Source organism: Notolepis coatsorum, assembly GCF_963971535.1.
Source record: "Notolepis coatsorum genome assembly, chromosome: 8".
NCBI lineage: Eukaryota > Metazoa > Chordata > Actinopteri > Aulopiformes > Paralepididae > Notolepis > Notolepis coatsorum.
This window is the reverse complement of record NC_140172.1, coordinates 147,983,645-148,006,314: the sequence shown is the minus strand read 5'-3', so window position 1 is coordinate 148,006,314 and position 22,670 is coordinate 147,983,645. Positions and strand designations below refer to the sequence as shown.

General features: G+C 43.6%; 1 protein-coding gene across 1 annotated transcript in view; it reads right to left on the bottom strand.

The window, feature by feature from the left end:
- Nucleotides 1–2,190: 2,190 nt before the first annotated feature.
- Nucleotides 2,191–22,670, bottom strand: part of LOC311233635 (histone-lysine N-methyltransferase PRDM9-like) — a gene marked incomplete at both ends in the record, with an annotated part of 31,175 nt that continues 10,695 nt past the window's right edge. The window contains 7 exons of the mRNA XM_084320601.1: nucleotides 2,191–2,251; nucleotides 6,613–6,742; nucleotides 10,717–11,059; nucleotides 12,545–12,762; nucleotides 13,103–13,293; nucleotides 13,814–13,887; nucleotides 16,777–16,920. Coding sequence (XP_084176727.1) covers nucleotides 2,191–2,251; nucleotides 6,613–6,742; nucleotides 10,717–11,059; nucleotides 12,545–12,762; nucleotides 13,103–13,293; nucleotides 13,814–13,887; nucleotides 16,777–16,920 — 1,161 coding nt within the window. The remainder of the gene's footprint in view (nucleotides 2,252–6,612; nucleotides 6,743–10,716; nucleotides 11,060–12,544; nucleotides 12,763–13,102; nucleotides 13,294–13,813; nucleotides 13,888–16,776; nucleotides 16,921–22,670) is intronic.

Below are 22,670 nucleotides of genomic sequence, written 5' to 3'. Positions count from 1 at the left end.
TTGAAGCTAACTGCTCCCGGTGAGCAGGTCGCGCCTTTTGACATCAACTATCTATCGTTCAATATGTGAAAAAGAATAAAAAAATGTAATCAATACGTTTGCGTGTTATACCGTGGTGAATATAAGTGTAGTTTCAGAGTGATCCTTTGAACTGTTGTGGTCAGGCAAGCGCTACCGGAGTCTCATGGCCAGTACAGAGAGACTCAGAAGGAGCTTCTATCCGGGGCGGCTGATTGGCGCAGTGGGCAAGGCACTCGCCTCTAATGCAGGAGACGCTGGGTTCGAGCCCAGCTCTCGGCGTTGCTACCGGCTGGCCGGTCGTTTAACACAATTGGCAAGTGTTAGACTGAGGGTGGGAAAGCCGGTGGGTGGGGATTTGACGTTGTGGACAGCGACTCCTACAGGTCGGTTTGGTGACGCCGGTGCGACGGAAGCAGGAAGTGACGGGGGCAGCGTGAGCCTCCCACGCGTTACTCCTCACCACTGAGAGTTCGAGCTGCTGCGGTGAAAAGATGCGACAGGCTGCCTCCTCGTGTACCAGAGGGGACACGTGATGCAAGGCTTCTATCCTCACTACAACCGACCTGTGGGAGGCATAGTCTATAGCAACGTTCAAGACAGGGGAGGGAAGAATTGGATACACGAAATTGGGATGAGAGAAAAATTGAAAATGGAGAAAAAGTGGATAAGAAAAAAAAGGAGCTTCTATCCCCAGGCCATCAGGATGCTCAATGACAATGACTCCATGTAACAACCCATCATCGACATGCACACACATCCACATGTACACACTCACTTTAAACAAACACTCACCTTAACACTCACTTTAGACACTTTAACACTACATTATATTTATCTATTATTAAAGACATTTACACTACATTCATACCTCATTTCTGCATTGTACCTCACTGTTACTCATTTGACTCTGTATTGTATATATATGTATATTGAATATTCCTCTTTACTTACTTACTTTTTTTTACTGTATGAAGCACACTCTCAGGGGCTCATACAGAAACAAGGCGAGGGGGTCACCATAGTGAAGCGTTTTCTTAGAAGATAAAACCATTAAGACAATTACATAGGTCTAAAAGTTCACTTGGACCTTACGCCTTTCACTACCACACTACAGAAGGTTAACCCCTTCACTACCACCGTCTGTAGTGTGGTAGTGAAAGGGTTAACCCATTGTCACGTGGCAGTGAAAGGTTAACCTTCTGTAGTGTGGCAGTGAAAGGTTAACCTTCTGTAGTGTCGCAGTGAAGGGGTTAACCTTCTGTAGTGTGGTAGACAAGAGTTAACCTTCTGTAGCATGGTAGTGAAAGGTTAACCTTCTGTATTGTCGCAGTGATGGGGTTAACCTTCTGTAGTGTGGTAGACAAGAGTTAACCTTCTGTAGCGTGGTAGTGAAAGGTTAACCTTCTGTAGTGTCGCAGTGAAGGGGTTAACCTTCTGTAGTGTGGTAGTGAAAGGGTTAACCTTCTGTAGTGTGGTAGTGAAAGGGTTAACCTTCTGTAGTGTGGTAGTGAAAGGTTAACCTTCTGTATTTTCGCAGTGAATGGGTTAACCTTCTGTAGTGTGGTAGTGAAAGTGTTAACCTTCTGTAGTGTGGTAGTTAAAGGGTTAACCTTCTGTAGTGTGGTAGAGAAAGGGTTAACCTTCTGTAGTGTGGTAGTGACAGTGTTAACCTTCTGTAGTGTGGTAGTGAAAGGTTTAACCTTCTGTAGTGTGGTAGTGAAAGGGTTAACCTTCTGTAGTGTGGTAGTGAAAGGGTTAACCTTCTGTAGTGTGGTAGTTAAAGTGTTAATATGAAAGAACAGTCTATTCTTACTTCTGACCAGATGTTATGCTGAGTGTCAACAGTTTAGTTAGCTGGACTAAATAGGTATCCAATATGGCGTCTCTCACAGGGGGAACAGATCTAGGAGGCCAGGGATAACCAAAGGAGAGCTTGTTGTTGTTACTGTGAAAAAATAAATGAAAAATGCATACACTGTAATGCCGCAACAATTACCAATGCGTTTTTACACAAATGGCTTAATAAAGGAATCTGAAGGGATAATAACAAAATGGTCATATTATGCCAGGAGAGAGCATCTTAAGCTCCTTGGTATTCAGCTTGGAGAGAGGATCTTAAGCTCCTTGGTATTCAGCTTGGAGGAGAGAGGATCTTAAGCTCCTTGGTACTCAGCTTGGAGGAGAGAGGATCTTCAGCTCCTTGGTACTCAGCTTGGAGGAGACTATGCTTCTTCGGTATTCAGCTCACACCGAGAGGACCTGAGAGCAACCTAATTGTAATAATAATAATAACTTTATTTGTATAGCACCTTTCATACAGAAACTGCAGCTCAAAGTGCTTCACAACAGAAAAAAGACAGGCATAAAATGAGCACATAAAGTGCAGACATATAAAATCAGTTTTTCCACATTGGGATGTTTTCACATTAGGATCTAACATCCCAACAGGCCACCTTGTTTATGGTTTGATTCAGTTTTAAATAGACAATAAAAATAGTCAGATAAAATAGACAGAAACTTCACAGTAATTGTAACCATTTAGCTGTTTATGCCAATAAACATGTTATGCTGAGAATACCGGGAGGCCGTGTGGTATTATAGCAAGGGTGTTATGGGAAGTAGGGGTGCACCGATATATCGGTCGGGTATCGGTATCGGCCGATAAGTGCCTTGTTGACTGCTATCGGCCTATCGGCCGATAAGCTCAAATGTGCCGATAGCAGTCGCCGATAAATACCCATCAATTTGTGTAGCGTCAAAAGGCAAAAAAAAAAAGTTCACTCGCGCGATCTACCTGCACAACGCCCGCCGTCCCCCACACACACACACAATCTACTGCATCAAAGTAACTACTTATGATTAACAAGGCATTCGTTTTGTGGCATTAGCGTTATATAGTTAGTGTTACACGGACAATAACATCAGCATATTATTATTACCCATAGCAGCAAGGCATTACTCAGAGTCCGTTCATTAGCTCGGTTCCATTCCGTTGCTCATTCCGTACCCAACTACACATTCTGCAATCTGTTAATAAAGTTTTCAACCAGACAAATGTATAGAAAGGCTTTGTTTTATTATAACATTTGTTGCAGTAAAATCATTATGTCTCATTTGGTCATGCGTGGAGCGCCGGTCGGCGGTCAGCCGGCCAGCTAACGTAGCTACGTTATTAGCTATTAGATGCAAGACTAACGTTACTGGTGAAAATGTGATTTGCGTTGGAATACTCCTTTGTCAACTTGCTGTACTTTGCTTGCAGGTCTGCAGTCATTATTGCTGCATTATGAATAGCCGCAACTTTAGCCAAGGTAACGTTATGGCTAAACCTTTAACAATAGTTAACGCTAGCTTTCGGTTAGCTGTTCAATGCTATTAATAACACAACTCCCCGTCAACACCCTCTCTCGGGAAGATGGCATTTAAGAAAGTATCTGCTGTTAAAATGAAGTGTTACACGTTCAATAACAAGCATATTATTTACCCGAAGATAGCAGTAAACAAGGCATTACTCCGTTAGTACGTTCATAGCTCGGTTCCATTCCGTTGCTCATTCCGTACCCAACTACACATTCTGCAATCTGTTAATAAAGTTTTCAACCAGACAAATGTATAGAAAGGCTTTGTTTTATTATAACATTTGTTGCAGTAAAATCATTATGTCTCATTTGGTCATGCGTGGAGCGCCGGTCGGCGGGCCGGGCAGCTAACGTAGCTAAGTGTGTTCTGCTCTCGCAAACAGAATGCCCGGAAGTAGAAAAATTTATAAACGCTTGCCGATTGGTGGTAAGGACAGCAGGAGGTGGGTGCTAGCGGTCACCGGTGTGGCGTAATTGGCCGAATCGACTGTCAATCAAAATGGTTCCATTGCATTGGTTGAAAGCTCTGGTTGAGAGAATAGTATCCTGCTGCAGGCCGCAAGAATGGTTCCATTGCATTGGTTGAAAGCTCTGGTTGAGAAAATAGTATCCCTCTGCAGGCCGCAAGACGATACTGGGAGAGAGATAGTGATACCATAAACATATTTCTTGATGTTTCCTTTTTTTAAGTAAGTAAAGAGGCCTACAAATACAAACATACACATACAAATATACAGTAGTTTCATTTAAAAAAAAAAAAAAAAAAAAAAAAATTACAAATACTTATATACAAATATACAAATATCGGTATCGGTATCGGCCGATAGTGTTAGTTGAACAATCGGTATCGGTATCGGCGGCCAATTTTCATATCGGTGCATCCCTAATGGGAAGTGTTGGAGGCGGGACCCAAGTTGTGCAGACAGAGGAGGAAGGAGTAGTCGGGAGACAAGAGTTCAAAAATAATAATGTCTTTACTTGCAAATCCAAAACATGACATACGAGAGAACACGGAAAAATAACAGGCTCGGCCAAGCCGGCGCGGGACAAGGAACAAAATAAAAGGGCTACACTAGACCTGAACAAAGGCGGACTTAGACACGAAATGAAAGAGGACCAAAACAGAACACTATAGATAACTTACTGAGAACGTGGTACGAATACAAGAACTGCTCCACGAGCTGAAAAGGTGCCGTAGCACTACGAGAACGCTCACACGAGCTGAGAAGTGCCGAGGCACAAATACGAAAACGCTCCACGAGCTGGAAGATGCCGTAGCACTACGAGAACGCTCACACGAGCTGAGAAGTGCCGAGGCATAAATACGAAAACGCTCCACGAGCTGAAAGTGCCGTAGCACAAATATGACGACTGCTCACACGAGCTGAGTAGTGAATACCAAAAACACAAGTGACGAAACCGTAACAGGAAACTATGAACGAGCACTGAACACAGGAGGGGCGAGACACTAAATACTAAACACATGATTACTAAACAGGAAACAGCTGAGAGACTAGGGATACAAAATACTGACACATGAATACAAGGGGCTAGACTGACACTAATAAACTAGATGGAATGAATACCACAAGACAAGGACACTAGACTAAACAGGCAGGAATATTTACAGACACCAAATCATAGGCAGTAATAAAGCATAGAACAGACATTACAAATAGAACCACACAAGGACTGAGGCTACAGTAGACAGTTCATTCCCCGATAAACCACATGGTGGTGCCAGAGGGTAAAGTTCAGGATTGTTCAGAGTCCGAGATGGACCACAACAGTGACCCCCTCCCAATGGACGGCTCCCAGACGGCCAAGAAGACCACCCGGGACCGGCCAAGGAGGGGGCCTGGGGCCCCGAAGCAAAACGAGGAGTGAGGACGGAACGAAGGGGGCGAGGACAGGAAGAGAACTGGGTGGGTGAGTGTGTGTTAGCAACAGAGAACTGGGTGGGTGTGTGTGTTTGCAACAGAGTACTGGGTGGGTGTGTGTGTGTTTGCAACAGAGACAGAGAACTGGCGAGGGGGGGCCGGAAACGGAGACAGAGGCCCGCTGAGAGGGGGCCGGAAACGGAACAGGACAAAGGGGACGAGGACTGGGATAAGTATAGTTTTAGAGTGATCCTGTCTAATCCCAGAAAATGCAGAAAAATGTGAGGCCAAGATATAAGGTGCTCGATACTGCCACCTGGGTGGATGCGGCCGGTATTGCACTTTGGCATTCTCAGGATGATTCCCCACGTTAACTCCGAGTCTGTGTGCCTATAATGAATGTACATTGAACATTGAACATTGAATGTACATCGAATTAAAGAAGATATATAAAAGAAATAACGATGAAAACCCGACTATACTCGAGTCTGGCGCTGATCGAGTTTAACACTTTCAGTGCCATTCACGTAGAACTACGTTTCTGTCGTCCAATCGTTGAGTGCCGGAACGGTATTTCTTTTATTATCTATATCTATTCATAATTCAGCGGGGCACCTTGTGCATACTGTTCCGAGTGTGTCTGAGCTGGCAGACGGTATTATACCGCCCTCTAACGCCTTCGGCCAGTAATGCACCTGGTTAGAAACGTGTTCGTTTATTTTCTATACTGAGCTGCGGCGTGGGTCCTAAACACTCCGGCAAAACACACGCTTCTAGGGATGGCTTGGACAACTGACCCCGCCTGTTGAAGAGCAATGCCCAATAATGTCGGAGGCACGATCGCTGTGGATAACTGGAATGGCGATGAGATTATTGTATTCTTTTTTTTCCCATTACTTCAGCAAGCTTGCGTTGATCCGATATTTATTTCTACTGCGATTGAAGCTATATGTGTTTATGTGGATAATAGTGATGATCTAGCGTTGATTTCAGGAAGATCCGATAATCAGGCGAAAACGTGTTTATTGAATTACACAAAAAACTTGTTTATGTCTTTTCCCTGGAATTGCTCAGAAGCGGCCGGACTATGTTCATATTCAAAACGGTATAAAATGGAAATGTACGTATGAAAAAATAATGTTTTTTGCACGTTGACCAGAAGCAGCTCAATGAGACTCGAGGGCGTTATTAGACCCATAGCGATACTATAAAATATAGGTTTAGTTCTACAAACTACAACTACGTTTACATGGGGTTAATGGGCGGCACGGAAGTGGTCACTTCCCGGAAGGGGTGTGGCACTCAATGTGTTAAGAGAGGTCGGCCATGGGGTCACGGGTCGCTCAGCACACCCAGTTGATGGGATCCACTGGGGCTCAGAGCACAGTCTGTCCACGGCAGCCTGTAGCGTCTCGAAGGCCTTGTCCAAGTTGTCGTTGGTGATGGTCAGGTGGAAGTAGTGGCTGTACGCACCCACGCCCCCTGGTGGTCAGGTGGAAGGTAGGTAGCTGTACGCCCCCTGGTGGTCAGGTGGAAGTAGAGGCTGTACACCCCCTGGTGGTCAGGTGGAAGTAGAGGCTGTACGCCCCCTGGTGGTCAGGTGGAAGTAGAGGCTGTACGCCCCCTGGTGGTCAGGTGGAAGTAGAGGCTGTAGGCCCCCTGGTGGTCAGGTGGATGTAGAGGCTGTGAGCCCCCTGGTGGTCAGGTGGAAGGTAGGTAGCTGTACGCCCCCTGGTGGTCAGGTGGATGTAGAGGCTGTACGCCCCCTGGTGGTCAGGTGGAAGTCGTCGCTCTCGGTCCACCGTCTTCCTCAGGTCCACGTCCTGGACGCACACAAACACACACACAATAGCCAGGTGAGTGAGCGACAGTGGCTCAGGAGGTAGATCCGGAGCTTCACGGTTGGATTCCCGCACCTCCCGGGCAGTGTGTCGAAGTGTCCTTGAACAAGACACTTAACCCCTAACTAACCCCATGAGCAGGTTGGCACCTTGCGTGGTCGCCTCCGCCGTCGGTGTGTGAATGTGTGAGTGAACGGGTAAAATGTGAGGAACAAATCGTAAAGCGCTTTGGATAAAAGCTGTTATATAAATGCAGCCAGGGGAGGAAACTAACTTTTTGGCTTACCAGCCAACTGGCGAGTATCTGATTTTTTTTTACCAGACAAACTGATTTTTTACCAGCCAAAAAAAATCGCTAATTGTGATAATTACTTCTTTGTATGTCTTCGTCTAAATTGATTTTCAATCATAGTAAAAATCACAGTGTCTCTACTCTTTAAAATATTTATTAGCATAAAACATTAATAACAGTCTCTACTCTTCACAATATTAGCATACAACATGTATTAATCACACTGTCTCTACTCTTCAAAATATTAGGATATCAGTCACATATTAACATGAAAGAGGGAACTATTCTGGACTGGGTTGGGCTGAACTAGGCAGTGAAAGATGCTGGGCTGGACTGGACTAGGTTGGACTGGTCTAGGTTGGACTGAGTTGGGCAGTGAAAGAACCAAGCATTTCACTGTAATGTAATAGCTAAATAAAACAACTTGACTTGTTACATTTGCACTCTGGTTGTATGCCAAATGTATTCTGGTTGTACTGTACTTGTGCTGTAAGATGACAATACATTGGAACCGAATCGACAACGCTAGGGGTTCAGCAGGTGTATTCTGAATGCCAAGTATGACAACATCACCGTTGTGAAGGGCATATGGGCGATTGATTGATTGATTGATTGAGTGGTGATATGGGGGGAAACCCGGTAATAATAAAATGTCACTCGGCTGCATTTAAGCAAAGCCGCTCAGTATAGTCCACTATGTTGAACGCGCGTTATGGTAGCTTGTTACATGCTAGGTAGCTAGCCGGCTAATGCTGGTTGACTTGTCATTCTCATCCGACTCGAAGGAGACGTGTCGCATGCTGTTGTTCGCCCCCATGTCAGACCGCACTGATATCCGAAAGCGACGACTCTACATGCAATTATTTTCATCCACTGATGTGTTTTTGTCTAAGTTTGTCTACGTTGTCAAGCCGGTGGCAGGAGTCTGTAGGTCCGCGCGCAGTGATCTGTCCACTTCCCCTAGATGGGCGGCATCTTCTAGAAAATGAGTGTTCATTGGAGGAGCTTAGAGCGCATCTGTACAACGATGATGTTCATTGGTTATGGTTGGATTGAGGCGCAAATGGGAGGAATCAAGGGGGGAGTCAGAGTTCGGCTTGTGCCAGTGAGCGAATCAGCAGATTGCATGATTTTTTTTGTAATTACTAGTACTCGCCAGACTGGCGAGTGCTCTTCATGAATTACTCGCCAAACGTAAAAAATACTCGCATTTGGCGAGTAAAGTGGCCTAATTTCCTCCCCTGAATGCAGCCCTTTACCATTTTAGTAGACATGAAACAGGAAATGCCCTTTGAATGGTTAATAGGCTACATGTCATGCATATTAAAGGAACACATTATAGGAAATGCGCTTACAGTCTTCTCCAGAGTCAGACAAGAAGATAGATATACATTTCCTCTCTGTGCGTTCGGTAGAAAGCTATCCGGCTGCAAGCTAGCTTAGCACAAATGAATGGAAGCGGATATGGACCAACTAGCCCAGCTGTTGGCCAAAACACCTCTCATTGAGTTTTATGCTAGGCTAATGGTCAGTATCTGCTTCTATTCATTCGTGCTAAGCTAGGCTAGCATGCAGCCGGATATCTTTTAAAAAATTCAATTAACTTTTAAATGCTGTTTATTATAGAAAGAAAAAATCTGATCCAATATTTATGGCTTAAAACAAATTTCCGACAATTAGTTAGACTTTAAATTAAAAATAAATTTAATTTCTTGAAAAATGTTATCATGGATGAACAAAACCTTCAATGCGAACGGTTGTTTTGAATTTCAAGGACTTTTTAAGTATCTTGTTAAAAAATGGGCTGTTTTCAAGGAATTCCAGGCCTTGAGTTTTTCTTCTTTTTTTAAAGCACTTTAAGCACTACAAGAACCTTGTGCGAACCCTGCTTTTATGCAGGGTCCTAAAGTCTTAATTTTAGGCCTTAAAAAGTCTTAACCTGTTCCACCCCAGCCACATTTTTCGAAAATTTGCCTATAAGTACATACCCAAGTAAAAGGGAAGATTGCTCCAGTTCTACAAGGACCATTTGCATGTTCTTGGTATCTAGGAACATCTATGGAACTCAGGGAATGTATTCCCAGTGTTATAAATATTGTGTCTGGTAATATGCTATGAGTAAATTGTGATGAAACAAAGGAGAATATGAATTATGATTTTTCTTTGCATCTTTGACAGTGAATAACACCATGATAATAATGACCAAACTTAAAAAACGGCCACTGACCTCGTTCAGTACCCTCTTGAGATCATGTGTACAAAAAAATCTAAGGAAATTAATAAAGGGAAGATGATAAAACCGAAGGTTCTGTAGATACAGTACTGAATTCTCCCATCCGGACCAATGCAATTTGAAATATTATTATAGAATATAGAATAGATGCTTATAAATTACGTTATTATAGCCAATTCGCACATTTATATATATATATACATTATCTTTCAAATGCCAGAGTTCAATTTGGATCACCAGGCGTGCATAATAACAGATAATCATATCTACTGTAATCGACTGTACTTTTTTATTTCACCCACAGTGCAACCGTTTTGAAACTAATTTCAGATCTAATTGTTCCTACATGCTAACAATAGGGAGGAGAAACCAACTGTTTCAATATTTGTCAAAAACATTACCTTTTGTGGCTTATTATCGCGAATAATACCAGTTATTGACATTCATAATTCAACTCTGAACTCCCATAGAACTTGAAGGGAAATGTAGTTCGGAAAAATTCCAACGCTGATCCACAGCTATGCATGCCCTCGACAAAATGGCCGCAAAAAGACTACAATTCCCATGGGTCAACATTTTCAAAATGGTCGCCGTCTTGGAATATACTTCAGCAAATCGAGAATGTAAAACGATCTTTTTTTTTAAAGATTTATTTTTTGGTGTTTTATCACTTTATTGCTACTGGGCAGTCCAGTAGAGAGAGACAAGAGGAGGAATGGGAGACAGAGTGGGGGGAAGACATTCTGCAAATAACGACGAGTTCGGGAGTTGAACCCGGGTCGGCCGTGTCGCGGCTGAGCGCGCTATGTGGTTCGCCACTGGGGCGCCCCTCTAATGGCACTTTTAACCTATTGCTAAACTAACGTATTGATAATATACATTCTACATGCTTTTATGACATGTTAGTGATGTTAATACTTGAATACGTTTGATTTTAAAATCGCAATTTTTTTGCATCACTCTGAAAGATATGGATATATGATCATAATGTCAATATGGGTCGGTACCGACCCTGGGGGGTGGAACATTAAATAGGTCTTAAATATGATTCTGATATATACATACAGAATCTAGAGGTGTGAGCGCTCACCTTCACACTTGTGTCTCTTCAGATTGCTAGACTTGATGAAACTCCTCCCACACTGTTGGCAGTGGTAGGGCTTCTCTCCAGTGTGGGTCATCTGGTGGTCCTTGAGGTGACATAACAGACTGAAACTCCTCCCACACTGTTGGCAGTGGTAGGGCTTCTCTCCAGTGTGGGTCAGCTGGTGGGCCTTGAGGTTACCCAACTGACTGAAACTCCTCCCACACTGGTCACACTGGTAGGGCTTCTCTCCAGTGTGGGTCAGAAGGTGGTCCTTGAGGGTACGTGACCTACTGAAACTCCTCCCACACTGCTCACACTGGTGGGGCTTCTCTCCTGTGTGGGTCAGCTGGAACAGAAAACAAGGAGGGGTCAGACTGCTAGGAGCAGAAAACATGGAGGGGTCAGACTGCTAGGAGCAGAACACAAGGAGGGGACAGATTGCTAGGAGCAGAACACAAGGAGGGGACAGACTGCTAGGAGCAGAACACAAGGAGGGGTCAGACTGCTAGGAGCAGAACACAAGGAGGCGTCAGACTGCTAGGAGCAGAACACAAGGAGGCGTCAGACTGCTAGGAGCAGAAAACAAGGAGGGGTCGTGTGTTGCTTTTTAACAGCGGAGGAGTGCAAGAATGTGACAATTTGACCATGTGACTGCGGCAGCGCGAGAGAGCGGCAATGCGGAAATAGGCTGTCTATTGCCATTCTCTAAGACAAACGCTAACCTTAACCAGCTCCTTAACAGCGCCTAAACTTAACCATTCTAACCTTAACCAACTCCGAAACAATGCCTAACCTTAACCTTAACCATGCCTAACCTTAACCTTAACCATAGAAAGAATATTGCCATTCTCTAAGACAAACTCTAACCTTAACCAACTCCTTAACAGCGCCTAAACTTAACCGTTCTAACCTTAACCAACTCCGAAACAATGCCTAACCTTAACCATAACCATGCCTAACCTTAACCGGCGAAAGAATACATGTTAAAAAAAAATTTGATGGGATTCGAACTTGTCAACAACGGACCGCAGGACCGCTGCGCTGCCAGGTGAGCTGAGCTTCGAATGAAAATCATGGCGGATTAGGGCGGTTACATAATGCCGCAAGCTCTGCCGCTCCGCTCTGCGGTTGCCGCGCCTGCCGCGGGGCGTGTCGCAGCCAATCAGGGAAAACGCGGAAGCAACGGCAGCACTGCTCCGCTGTTAATAAGCAATAGGCGGAGGGGTCAGACTGCTAGGAGCAGAACACAAGGAGGGGTCAGACTGCTAGGAGCAGAAAACAAGGAGGGGTCAGACGGCTAGGAGCAGAACACGAGGGGACAGATTGCTAGGAGCAGAACACAAGGAGGGGACAGACTGCTAGGAGCAGAAAACAAGGAGGGGACAGACTGCTAGGAGCAGAAAACAAGGAGGGGTCAGACGGCTAGGAGCAGAACACAAGGAGGGGTCAGACTGCTGAAGACTATGTCTCCTGGTCACCACTAGGGACAGAGTGGGTAACATCTTAAAACAACAGGAAATAAATATCTCTCTGAAAGAGACTAGTGGACACACATAGTAAAAGTAGCCAGCTGACAGTGTTCCATGTAGAGAAACAAAGCCACAGATGATGGACCTGGACCAGATAACTGCCGGTGATTATGATCAGAATATTTCAGATATTGTCAGTAAGCTGAAAGTTATACTGGTAAACTAGTCAGATTCCTAGGTCATGGTTGTATTGTATTGTCCTGTGTTGTAAACCCCACATACCTGGTGCTCCAAACAGGATGAAACAAACACTTTAAATGAATTGCAGATACTATTTGACTAATGACCTTTCATTTCATTACCTGGCAGGGGGGCGGGGCAGACGGGGTCCCAGAGGAGGTGCCTGGTTGAGAGGCTGTGGAGGGGAGGAACCTCTCTGTGGGGATTTGTCCACTTGTCAGCAGCTGAAAGTACAGATCATGATGCATCCTCTTCAGGTGCTTGTGGAGGAAGATCTCAGAGGTGAAGCAGTACTGACACTCAGCAGGACATGGAAACACTGGAGACTGGGTCTTCACCCCTGAGAGAGAGAGAGAGAGAGAGAGAGAGAGAGAGAGAGAGAGAGAGAGAGCAAGCAAGAGAGAGAGAGCGAGAGAGAGAGAGAGAGAGAGAGAGCATACATACAGGGAGATGGAGACAGAGAAATAGAGCAGATTAGGAGCGAAGTCAGATGAGTAATGGAAATGATGTGTAATGAATCAATACAACTACGACGGACAGGAGGATTCTTGTTGGTGGGGTCTATATTATTCCAGACCGGAACCATGTGATTTACAGATCTCTGATGTGTTACACCCCAAATCAGATGAATAGACGTAAGGATAAGGACACGCACACAGACAGACAGACAGACAGATTACCTTTAGTGTGACTCTTATGGTCCCAAAGTTCATCGAAGATGATGCCCAGGTGTGCGGCGTACTCATCCCCGTACCACACCAGCAGCTCCTCTCCTGGAGCCACACGACACCAAGACCGGTAGAAAATCCGGCCACGGTGTTGGAACGCTACCAGGTTCTGTTCCTCCTCGTCACGGGCACAGTTAACATACCTGAGAGAGAGAGAGAGAGAGAGAGAGAGAGAGAGAGAGAGAGAGAGAGAGAGAGAGAGAGAGAGAGAGAGAGAGAGAGATTACTGCTACTACTGTAATTGATAAGTCTTAGGGGCCGTGTCCACAGATAGCGGTTTTTTTCAAGGCGGACTGCTTTGAAAATCAAAAATATGCTCAGAGCGTTGCCAGAACTCCGGACCTCAATCTGCTTTAGTCTCGCGACTCCCGCGGCTCCGCCACTTGCTCGATTTTGATTGGTCGGTCGAAAAAAAGTTACCTTGATGAGCGGCGCTCCTCTCCAAAAGTTGAACTATTTTCAACGTTATGCGCTGGGAGCGCTCCGCCCCAAAAAACGCTAGCCGCCGAGAGCGCTAAAAAGCGAGGCGCTGGGAAAAGGAGCGAGCCTGTCGCGTCTTTAGCATAGAAATGAATGACAGAAAGGAGCTGGCAACTCATAAAAAGCTGGCTGTGGACACGGCCCCTTAGTCTGTACCTTTTAAACCACAGAAGAGTTTCCTACCTCATCCAATTTGAATGAGTCTCCCTCTTGGCATCGATGTAGTCGACATGGTGTTTGTCCTTGTTGCCAAAAATCTGATAAAGAGACAAGACGTTCAACACATTTCACACAGACATCATTCCATAACAGACTCAATACAAAAGAGCACTTGGTTCATGATGTGTCAACCTTTGAGGAGGGTGGGGGGGGATCACATGATACGATACGAGTTGAAAATGGGGGACCCTGATGTAAACAAGACGAAAGTCTTTCTCTGGTCTGCATCCCCTTAACAATTGTGTGTATTGAGCCGTACTGTATTGTACCCATTCTGCAATCTGTTAATACAATTTTCAATCGACAATCAATCAAGCACTTTCAGACACACTGGGCCTCATTCAACAATACTCTTATTATTTTTAGGGATGCACGATAATTATCGGGCCGATATCAGCAATTATGACGTCATCCTCTATAACGTTATTAATAGCTCCGATAATATAATATATTTTTTGGTAAAAAAAATGCGGTGTGGGTGAATTTGGATGAAGTGCGTTTGTTTTGACTGTGCGCTCCTCCCGTTTTGCCAGTACTGTGGTACCACTGATAGCGTGTGGTTTAGGAACAGGGTGTTTTACACAAATCCAGCGCTCCCTTTCTTGGCTGTGACGTAGCCACGTACGTTTCTTGAAAGCAGCGCGTTGTAAACAAAGATGGCGACGCTAGTGGGGATTGTTTCAGAGGGGAAAAGTTCGCTTGCTATTTGTAATAAATGCAATGCAGAAGTTCCACGAGGAGGGAAAAGTGCAGCGGCTTGTGATACATCCAACCTAGCAGGTCACCTGCGGCATCACCACCGCTGCGATGGTGTGTTGTGTTAACTTAAAAGCCTGCGACGACGCGGGGAGCTAAGCAAAGCTAGCCCCTTTCATGGCTGTGATCCTTGGTTGAATACGCAGTCACTTATTGCTCTGTAGTAGCCAGGTTAATTTGCACCACCAAGGACCGCTTAAAAGCTAGAGGCTTGAGCCCTTGGGTCATTTCTGTCAAACGTCTTTAATTTAACAAACGACTCGTCAATAGGTACAAACGCGCTCGCGCCGTCGTACACCAGCGGTGGTGATGCCGCAGGCGACCTGCTAGGCTATGTGTCCACTCAAAGCCTTTCTTTCAAGGCGGACAGCTTTGAAAAAAGAAAAAAAAGCTTCAAGCGTCTTAGGTTGGATGTATTATAAGTTGTTGACTGATTGTGAATTTTCATTTGGAAAAATAAATATGGTCACTTTATCAGTCAAAACTGTTGTCTTGGCTTTTGTTTCTGTTGTCTGGTTAGGTCAAAACTACAGGAATATACATTTAAGTTGGTGTTAAGTTATTGTCCTGGGAAGTCTTTTTATGTATTATTATTATTATTGTATTGTGATACGTTTTGTTTCATGTTGGAAAAAAATATATATATTTGATAAAAAAATATATACACATTAAAAAAAATTGTTTAATACAATAAATATCGGTTATTGATATCGGTTATCGGCTTGAGGAGCATAAAGTTATCGGTATCAAAAAATCAATATTGTGCATCCCTAATTATTTTTCTTATATTCTTGCTTACCTGTCTGTTAAGACAACAATAAGACTTAGTAGTACTTATACTTGTACTATACGTACTGTATAGTGCGAAATAAATCGTTCCAGCAAAGTAGGCTTTGTCAATACTGAACGACTGCGCGCTTGTCAAGAACCAATCGCGCAGTAGGTTCGGAAAATACCGGATCTGTCACCTGTCCTCTCTCTGAAAGGTCCCTGTGGCTAAAACCCAGAGTACGCTCAGAACTTGTAGGTGTGGAGCAGAGAGGAGAAGAGAGAAGAGGTTGTAAATATGCGTTCTATGCGTATGGCCTGGGCAGCCAGCATCCAACTGTTATTATTTTTTTTTTATTATTATTGGTCTTTTTCCCCCTCCATTTTCCTCCGATTTTCTCCCATCCCAATGTTAGTCGTTATGCCAATTCCCAATCCCCTTCCTGGTCGCTGCGCACTTACCCCCCACAGTCGGTCTGGGAGAGTGGAGGCTACCACGTGCTTCCTCCGACACACGTCTAGCCAATCAACCGCTTCTTTTCACCTGGCAGCCCGGACTCTCACTGAGAGGGTGTAACGTGTGGAAGGATCACACTACCCCCCTTAGATCCTATCCGCGCTGAGCAGGCGCCCCGACCGAACTGTAGGAGTCGCTGTTTACAACGACCCGGACCCACCCCTCCAGCTTTCCCACCCTCCAATACTGCCAATTGTATTAGTGTGAACGGCCAGCCAAGCTGGTGACAACGCCGGAGCTGTGAGCTGGATTCGAACAGGCGAATCCAGCGTTTGGTGACGAACGCAATCTCCGCTACGCCACCTGACCGCCCCAGCATCCAACTGTTCTAACAGCAATCCATTTCAGAAGCAGAACGCACGCAATAAGTTATAATAATAATTATTATTGAAAAGTTCTGGGTTTATAAAGTCGTATTTGGGGGCAATTGACAAATCTTTCCAAAGACTGTTCCCAACACACAGAGCTGCCATGGTTACAGCATCACCGCAGTAAGCCAATCACATCACGGACCGCATCCCTGCTGTGTTTTCTTCTGTTCATTAGGCCTATTGTTTACGTTCCAATTGTTGCGTTATGTGATCTGAAATAAATGCAATGCTATTTTGTAAATAATAATAATCATCATCATTATAATTGTGTAGCCTATTTTCTTCACACCATGTGATGGGAGGACGTGCACCAGAATGAGTCAGTTCATATGTGTGTTTTTACTGTAAATGGAGGTGAAAAGCCATCATAATGCTTCAGGGATAAAGAGATATGTGGATCTTTTTATGGCGGTTACCACAACAGTTTGAATTGCTTCACTAATTGTGCTGCAAGGGAAAAAATCTTTACCGCAGCAGCTCTACACACAATAGACACTCCCTCCCTCCCTACTGACCATCCACGAGTAGCCGCTCTTGGCAGCTTCCTCCGCCTCTGCCTTGTCCCCTTCATACGGCCCGAAGTGCGTTCCTATAGGAAGCTCCGTCTTGCCAGAGTAGAACACGCCAAGACCCGCTCCTGGTATTCCAGACTTCTTCACCTGGACAGACAGACAGGAATATAGACCAACAGACAGGTTGCTCTAAAATGGAATGTTATCATTGTTCAGATGGGTTGAGATAAAAAAAAAAGACTCATTAACACTTTCAGTGCCCAGCAGGGGGCGCACGATTTAGTGCTTGAATGCCCACCATCCACTTCAATGTTAGCGTTAATATCGCCTAATCTATGTTTTAAATTATGGCTATGTGTCTAATCTGCCCGTCGCTTATCAAAGACTGCTTTTCCAGTCAGTGCTGTCAAGGCAGATTGGTTTTTTATCACTTCATTTCCGTTTCAGAGCATTTAGAAAAGCACTCGTTTTGAGATAAAAAAAAACAGTTCATTCTGGACCATTCTGTGAAAATCGTCTTTTACTGTAATATTTCATAACGTTGTTATTTGTCGGCCTATTTATGAATCGTTTTCAAATAAACGCTAGATGATCAATATTATACGTGCACGCAAGCACATTCGGGCCGCGCACGGATAATCGCCGTTTTCATTTCCTCTTCAACTTTTACATTGAAACCGAAAGAGCCCATTTCACAAAACAGCCTATATCTTCATCAAAATTAGTCTGATTATCCTAACACTCATAACATAGATTCCTTACCTGACATCAGATGGTATCCAACTGGTATATTCCAATTCCTGATCACCATTCGAAAAAATCGATAAGTGTATTGATCCAACGCGTGTACAGTGCAGTACATGAATACGCGGGGCTCAGAGCCCCCTGAATGAACGCTGGTACTCCGGCTGCATCAGTGGACTGGAAAATGTGGACTACCGGATTTCTTTCCCCATCCATTTTCATTGAGTCCATTCCAAAATCCCTTATGTCATCTGGGAGACGACAGGTGGCGCTTTTTTCCACATATGATCGCCGGCGCCGCTCGGGTATACTCGGGTGATGCAATATCAGACCGCTAAAAAAAAAAATAATAATTCCGGGAAATCTCGTGAGTGGCAGTGAAAGTGTTAAGGAAAATAAAAAGATTCCGTGATAAACGCCCTGTACTGGAATATTCTAGAACGTTGTAATTTTTCTGCCTATTTATGAATCGTTTTCAAATAAACGCTAGATTATCGATAGTATATGTGTACGTATGCACGCTGGTGCCGCGAGCTGAAAATCGATTCTCTTAGTTCCTGATCGCTCGCACAGCCAAACAGCCATATCACACATAGGGGAAAAGCTTATATCTCTGTGATGATTATCCTAAGACTGGTAAAATAGATTCCTTACCTGAGATCAGATGGTATCCAAAAAGATTATTCCAATTCCTGATCACCATTCCAAAAATCGATCCTTTTATTGATCTATCACTACATACTGTAAAACACATATTACACACTGTTCTGAGGCTCCACAATGACTGGGATCATCTCCGGTTACATGCGTGAGAAGTAAAATGTGGATTCCGGAGTTTTTTTCTCACATCCATTTTCATTGAGTCCATTCCAAAAGGGTGCATTACCATCTGGGAGACGATAGGGGGCGCTTTTTTCACATCTGAGCTCCTGGTGGGGCTGGTTTCCCAACGGTAGACTCGGTTGATGAAATATGAATTCAGATCGCTTATAAAAAAAAGTCACGCTAATTGTCGTTGTGGGCATTCAGGGGGCGGGCGGCTAACACGTGTTATGTCGTGGCTGGCATTCAAAGTGTTAAGGGTGGCCCTCATTTACAATGATACCAAACTTACAAAAAACAGACAGTGCTGTTGAGATTCAAGCATATTAAAGGTACAAAAAACATTAAATAAAAGAAATTATTAAACATTGACTACCATAAATCCTCAAATAGAGGGACCTCCAATAAAGGAGGGGCCTCTCATAATGGCCGGGGGGTTTGATGCATTTAGACATTTTTCGTGCCGTGATATAGAATGAGATAAACTCTTGCCAATGGAAATCAAGTGCCGCCTCCTGCTACACTGACTACCGTACATTAACGTTTCCCTCTGGTTAACTTTAGCGCTAGCTAACGTTGTCATAATATCTAGCTATGTGGTGTCAGCTGGAAGACGTCGACTTCGTTTGCAAACGTTAACGTTCGCTATCTATATGGCGTTGGCAGGAGAGGCTGGCGTTGTCCAGTTGACACATTAGAGATCATGATGCTATAACAGCGTTAGTAGCTAAAGCTACTGCATGTAAACAACTCGATTCGACGGAGGAAGTCGAGAAGGTACCACACGCTAAACCGTCCCCGGGCCCCACAACCTAGTATAGACAGTTCCAACTTCAATGTGTGAATTACGTTAATCCCACAATTACTCAACTGCACTCAATATTTAAATACCAATGCTAGTCTAAATAAATGTAGACAGACCATGTATGTATTAAAAAATAAAAATAATAAAAATAATGCAATAAAAGTCTGAAAATGAAGGGATTATGTCCATGAGTGTCATTTTTAGAAATTAAGGCCTGCCTCTTATATAAGCCTCTCTCTAATAAAGGTCTGGTGGCGTGAACACTTTAGGCAACCAACATGCCCTTCCGCGTTGCTCTGAATTGCTCTAATTGGCCGAGCGCGCACATGCGCATGAGCCGCGACACGCTCCTCAGAGGCAGGAATACTAAACTCCCCCTTAAGCTCCAGGAGAGAGGAGAGAGGCTGAAAACCCGCAGTTCTTGCCCGACTGATGGGAGCCGATTTTTCTGATGAATACCCCCAAAACATGGAGGTATTGATTGCGCCGTAACGAATCATTAAAAATATATACCGCTAACTGGAATATGTTGTGCCTTTACACATATGTTGGATTATGTAATTGGTTTGTCATGACAAACTAATAAAAAAAATCGCGATTTACCCGGTGGCTACAACAACACAGTGACTACATAAAGATAGTCAAGATGAGAAGCTCGTTCAGCCACAGACTCATCCCCCCCCGACACTCAACTAACCGCCTCGGACAGTCCTTCATACCAGCGGCCATCAGGCTCCACAACAGTGGGCAGCGACTAGCAGCCTCCAGGCCCCACAACAGGGGGCAGCGACAGCGACTGCTACCAGACATTGACCTGGGACTTATAGGAACCCAAGGGGGACAAAGTAGACTACCCTGGTACTTTGATTAATGTATACTCAGTAGATAGTAAATTATTATAACACTACCTCTTGCATACTGCACCTCATGTGACACTGTGAATAATGTGAATATTCCTCAGCTAGTCAGATAGTAAATTATATTGACCATATTGATCAAATTGTTTACACTGCCTGTGTTGTCTTTTACTACCTGTATACTGTGTTGTTTTACTACCTGTACCCCTCCCCCCCTCCCCCCCATGCTGCTATGATGCCTGAATTTCCCCAAGGGGATCAATAAAGGAATATCTTATCTTATCTTATCTTAAAGGACTGGGCACGGACGCATTAAACAGCAATCAATTAATTTAATATACCAGTCCGGTTCTGTGTTTGTTTGTGTCTGTAGATTGTTGGTGAACAACTAACTTTAGGTTAGTCCTTTAGATTGTTTACAATGAACGGTGGGGCTAATCTAAAGGACTGGACACGGACGCGTTAAACTAACCTAAAGTTAGTTGTTCACCAACAATCTACAGACACAACAAACACAGAACCGGACTGTTATATTAAATTAATTGATTGCTGTTTAATGCGTCCGTGTCCAGTCCTTTATGTAGTCACTGTGTTGTTGTAGCCACCGGGTAAGTCGCGATTTTTTATTAGTTTGTCATGACAAACCAATTACATAATCCAACATATGTGTAAAGGCACAACATATTCCAGTTAGCGGTATATTTTTTTAATGATTCGTTACGGCGCAATCAATATACTTCCATGTGTTCGGGACCTCCATGTTTTGGGGGTATTCATCAGAAAAATCGGATCCGGGATTCGGCTCCCATCAGTCGGGCAAGAACTGCAGGTTTTCAGCCTCTCTCCTCTCTCCTGGAGCCTAAGGGGGAGCCGCGCTCGGCCAATCAGAGAAACGCGGAAGGCGCTCGGCCAATCAGAGAAACGCGGAAGGGCATGTTGGTTGCCGAAAGTGTTCACGCGGCCTGGTGCTCCTTGCAGCTGAGGTAAATAGAAGACCAGTCCTATATTTGAGGATTTACGGTACATACATAGATCAATTGTATGCAATGATAAACAATGTCATAGTAACTGGTGGGTGAGTCAAGTGGTCAGTAACAGGGCTGAGTGTCTGGTCAGTAACAGGGCTGAGTGTCTGGTCAGTAACAGGGCTGAGTGTCTGGTCAGTAACAGGGCTGAGTTTTTATGTTTATTAAAGGATCCCCATTAGAGACTCATGAAAGAGCCTCTAGTCTTCCTGGGGTCCTAGACAAAACAAATAAAATACAAATGTACAACAAAGAATATGAATAAAAATTTAAACAAAACATAAATTAAAAATTAATACAAATATACAAATTCACATTATAAAATCTAACATTCCAGTCACACAAAAAAAAAGATAAAATACACAGATAAGAGTTACATACTTGACAACACAAATAAAAAATGTATACAAATAAACAAATTCACATTATAAAATCTAACATTCCTGTCAAACAAAAAATAAATATATATATATAATACACAGATAACAGTTACATACTTGACATGTTTGCAAGATATCTCTTAATATTTGTTTTGAAAGTAATATGTATTGTGGATGAGATGTTTTTCGGCAGAGCATTCCAGAGTGCTATTGACCTATATATGCCAGTGAGTTTGAGAAAATTAGATTTTGGTGCAGATTTTGTTCTGACGTTACCAGAAGCGGCCCCTCTAGTGTTGTAACCATGTTCAGAAGTCATTTCTAACTGCTGAGCCAAGCTAGATGGCTTACCAGTGCTAATAATGTTCCGCAGCAGCATTAGAAGACTCATCGATACTTTATCTTCAACCATCAGCCATGCCAGATGTTCATGCATAAAACCAATACTTGTCCTGTATGAACAGCCTAGTACCAGGCGAGCTGCTTTATTCTGAGCAACCTGCAACTTTTTTAAATTCGATTTTGTAGCCGACGACCAGATAACAGGGCAGTATTCTAAATGAGACAAAACCAAAGAATGAATAACAGATTATTATGGAGGGAGTGATAAAAGCAGAACATTTCCTAGTCATAAGAATTCCTCTACCCATTTTAATGACAATATTATTTATATGTTTAGACCAAGATAAGGAGCTATCAATAGTAACTCCGAGAAGTTTTATTGTGTTCACTTGTTCAATTTGTGTGGTGCCAATTGACAGTTTTAATTTATGCATGCCCAACATGTGTCTAGATCCAAGCACAATGGCCTTTGTCTTAGAGATATTTAACACCAACTTGTTGCACTCAATCCATTCATAAATGTCTGTTAAGGCCCTATTTAAGGTGTCAGTTACATCTTGCTCAGCTGTAGCTGCACTGTATAATGTTGTGTCATCAGCATACATAATTGTTTTAACATTTTTTACAGCCAACGGTAAATCATTGGTAAAGATGATCACATATATAGAATCCCACTCCTCCCCCAAATCTGTTCCTGTCCTTTCTATACAAAGTAAAACCAGCTATAGCCATACTAGAGTTACAGATAGTCATCCAAATGCGTTTCTGACACAGCAAGAATATGTATCCTATTAGCTGTAAGAAGAGAGCCAGCTCATGTGTCTTATTCCTAAGACTACATATATTAATGTGAGCTAAGATTAAGCCCTTTGGTAAATTGCCCATATACATGATGTAGAAAATACCACACGTTATAAAAATA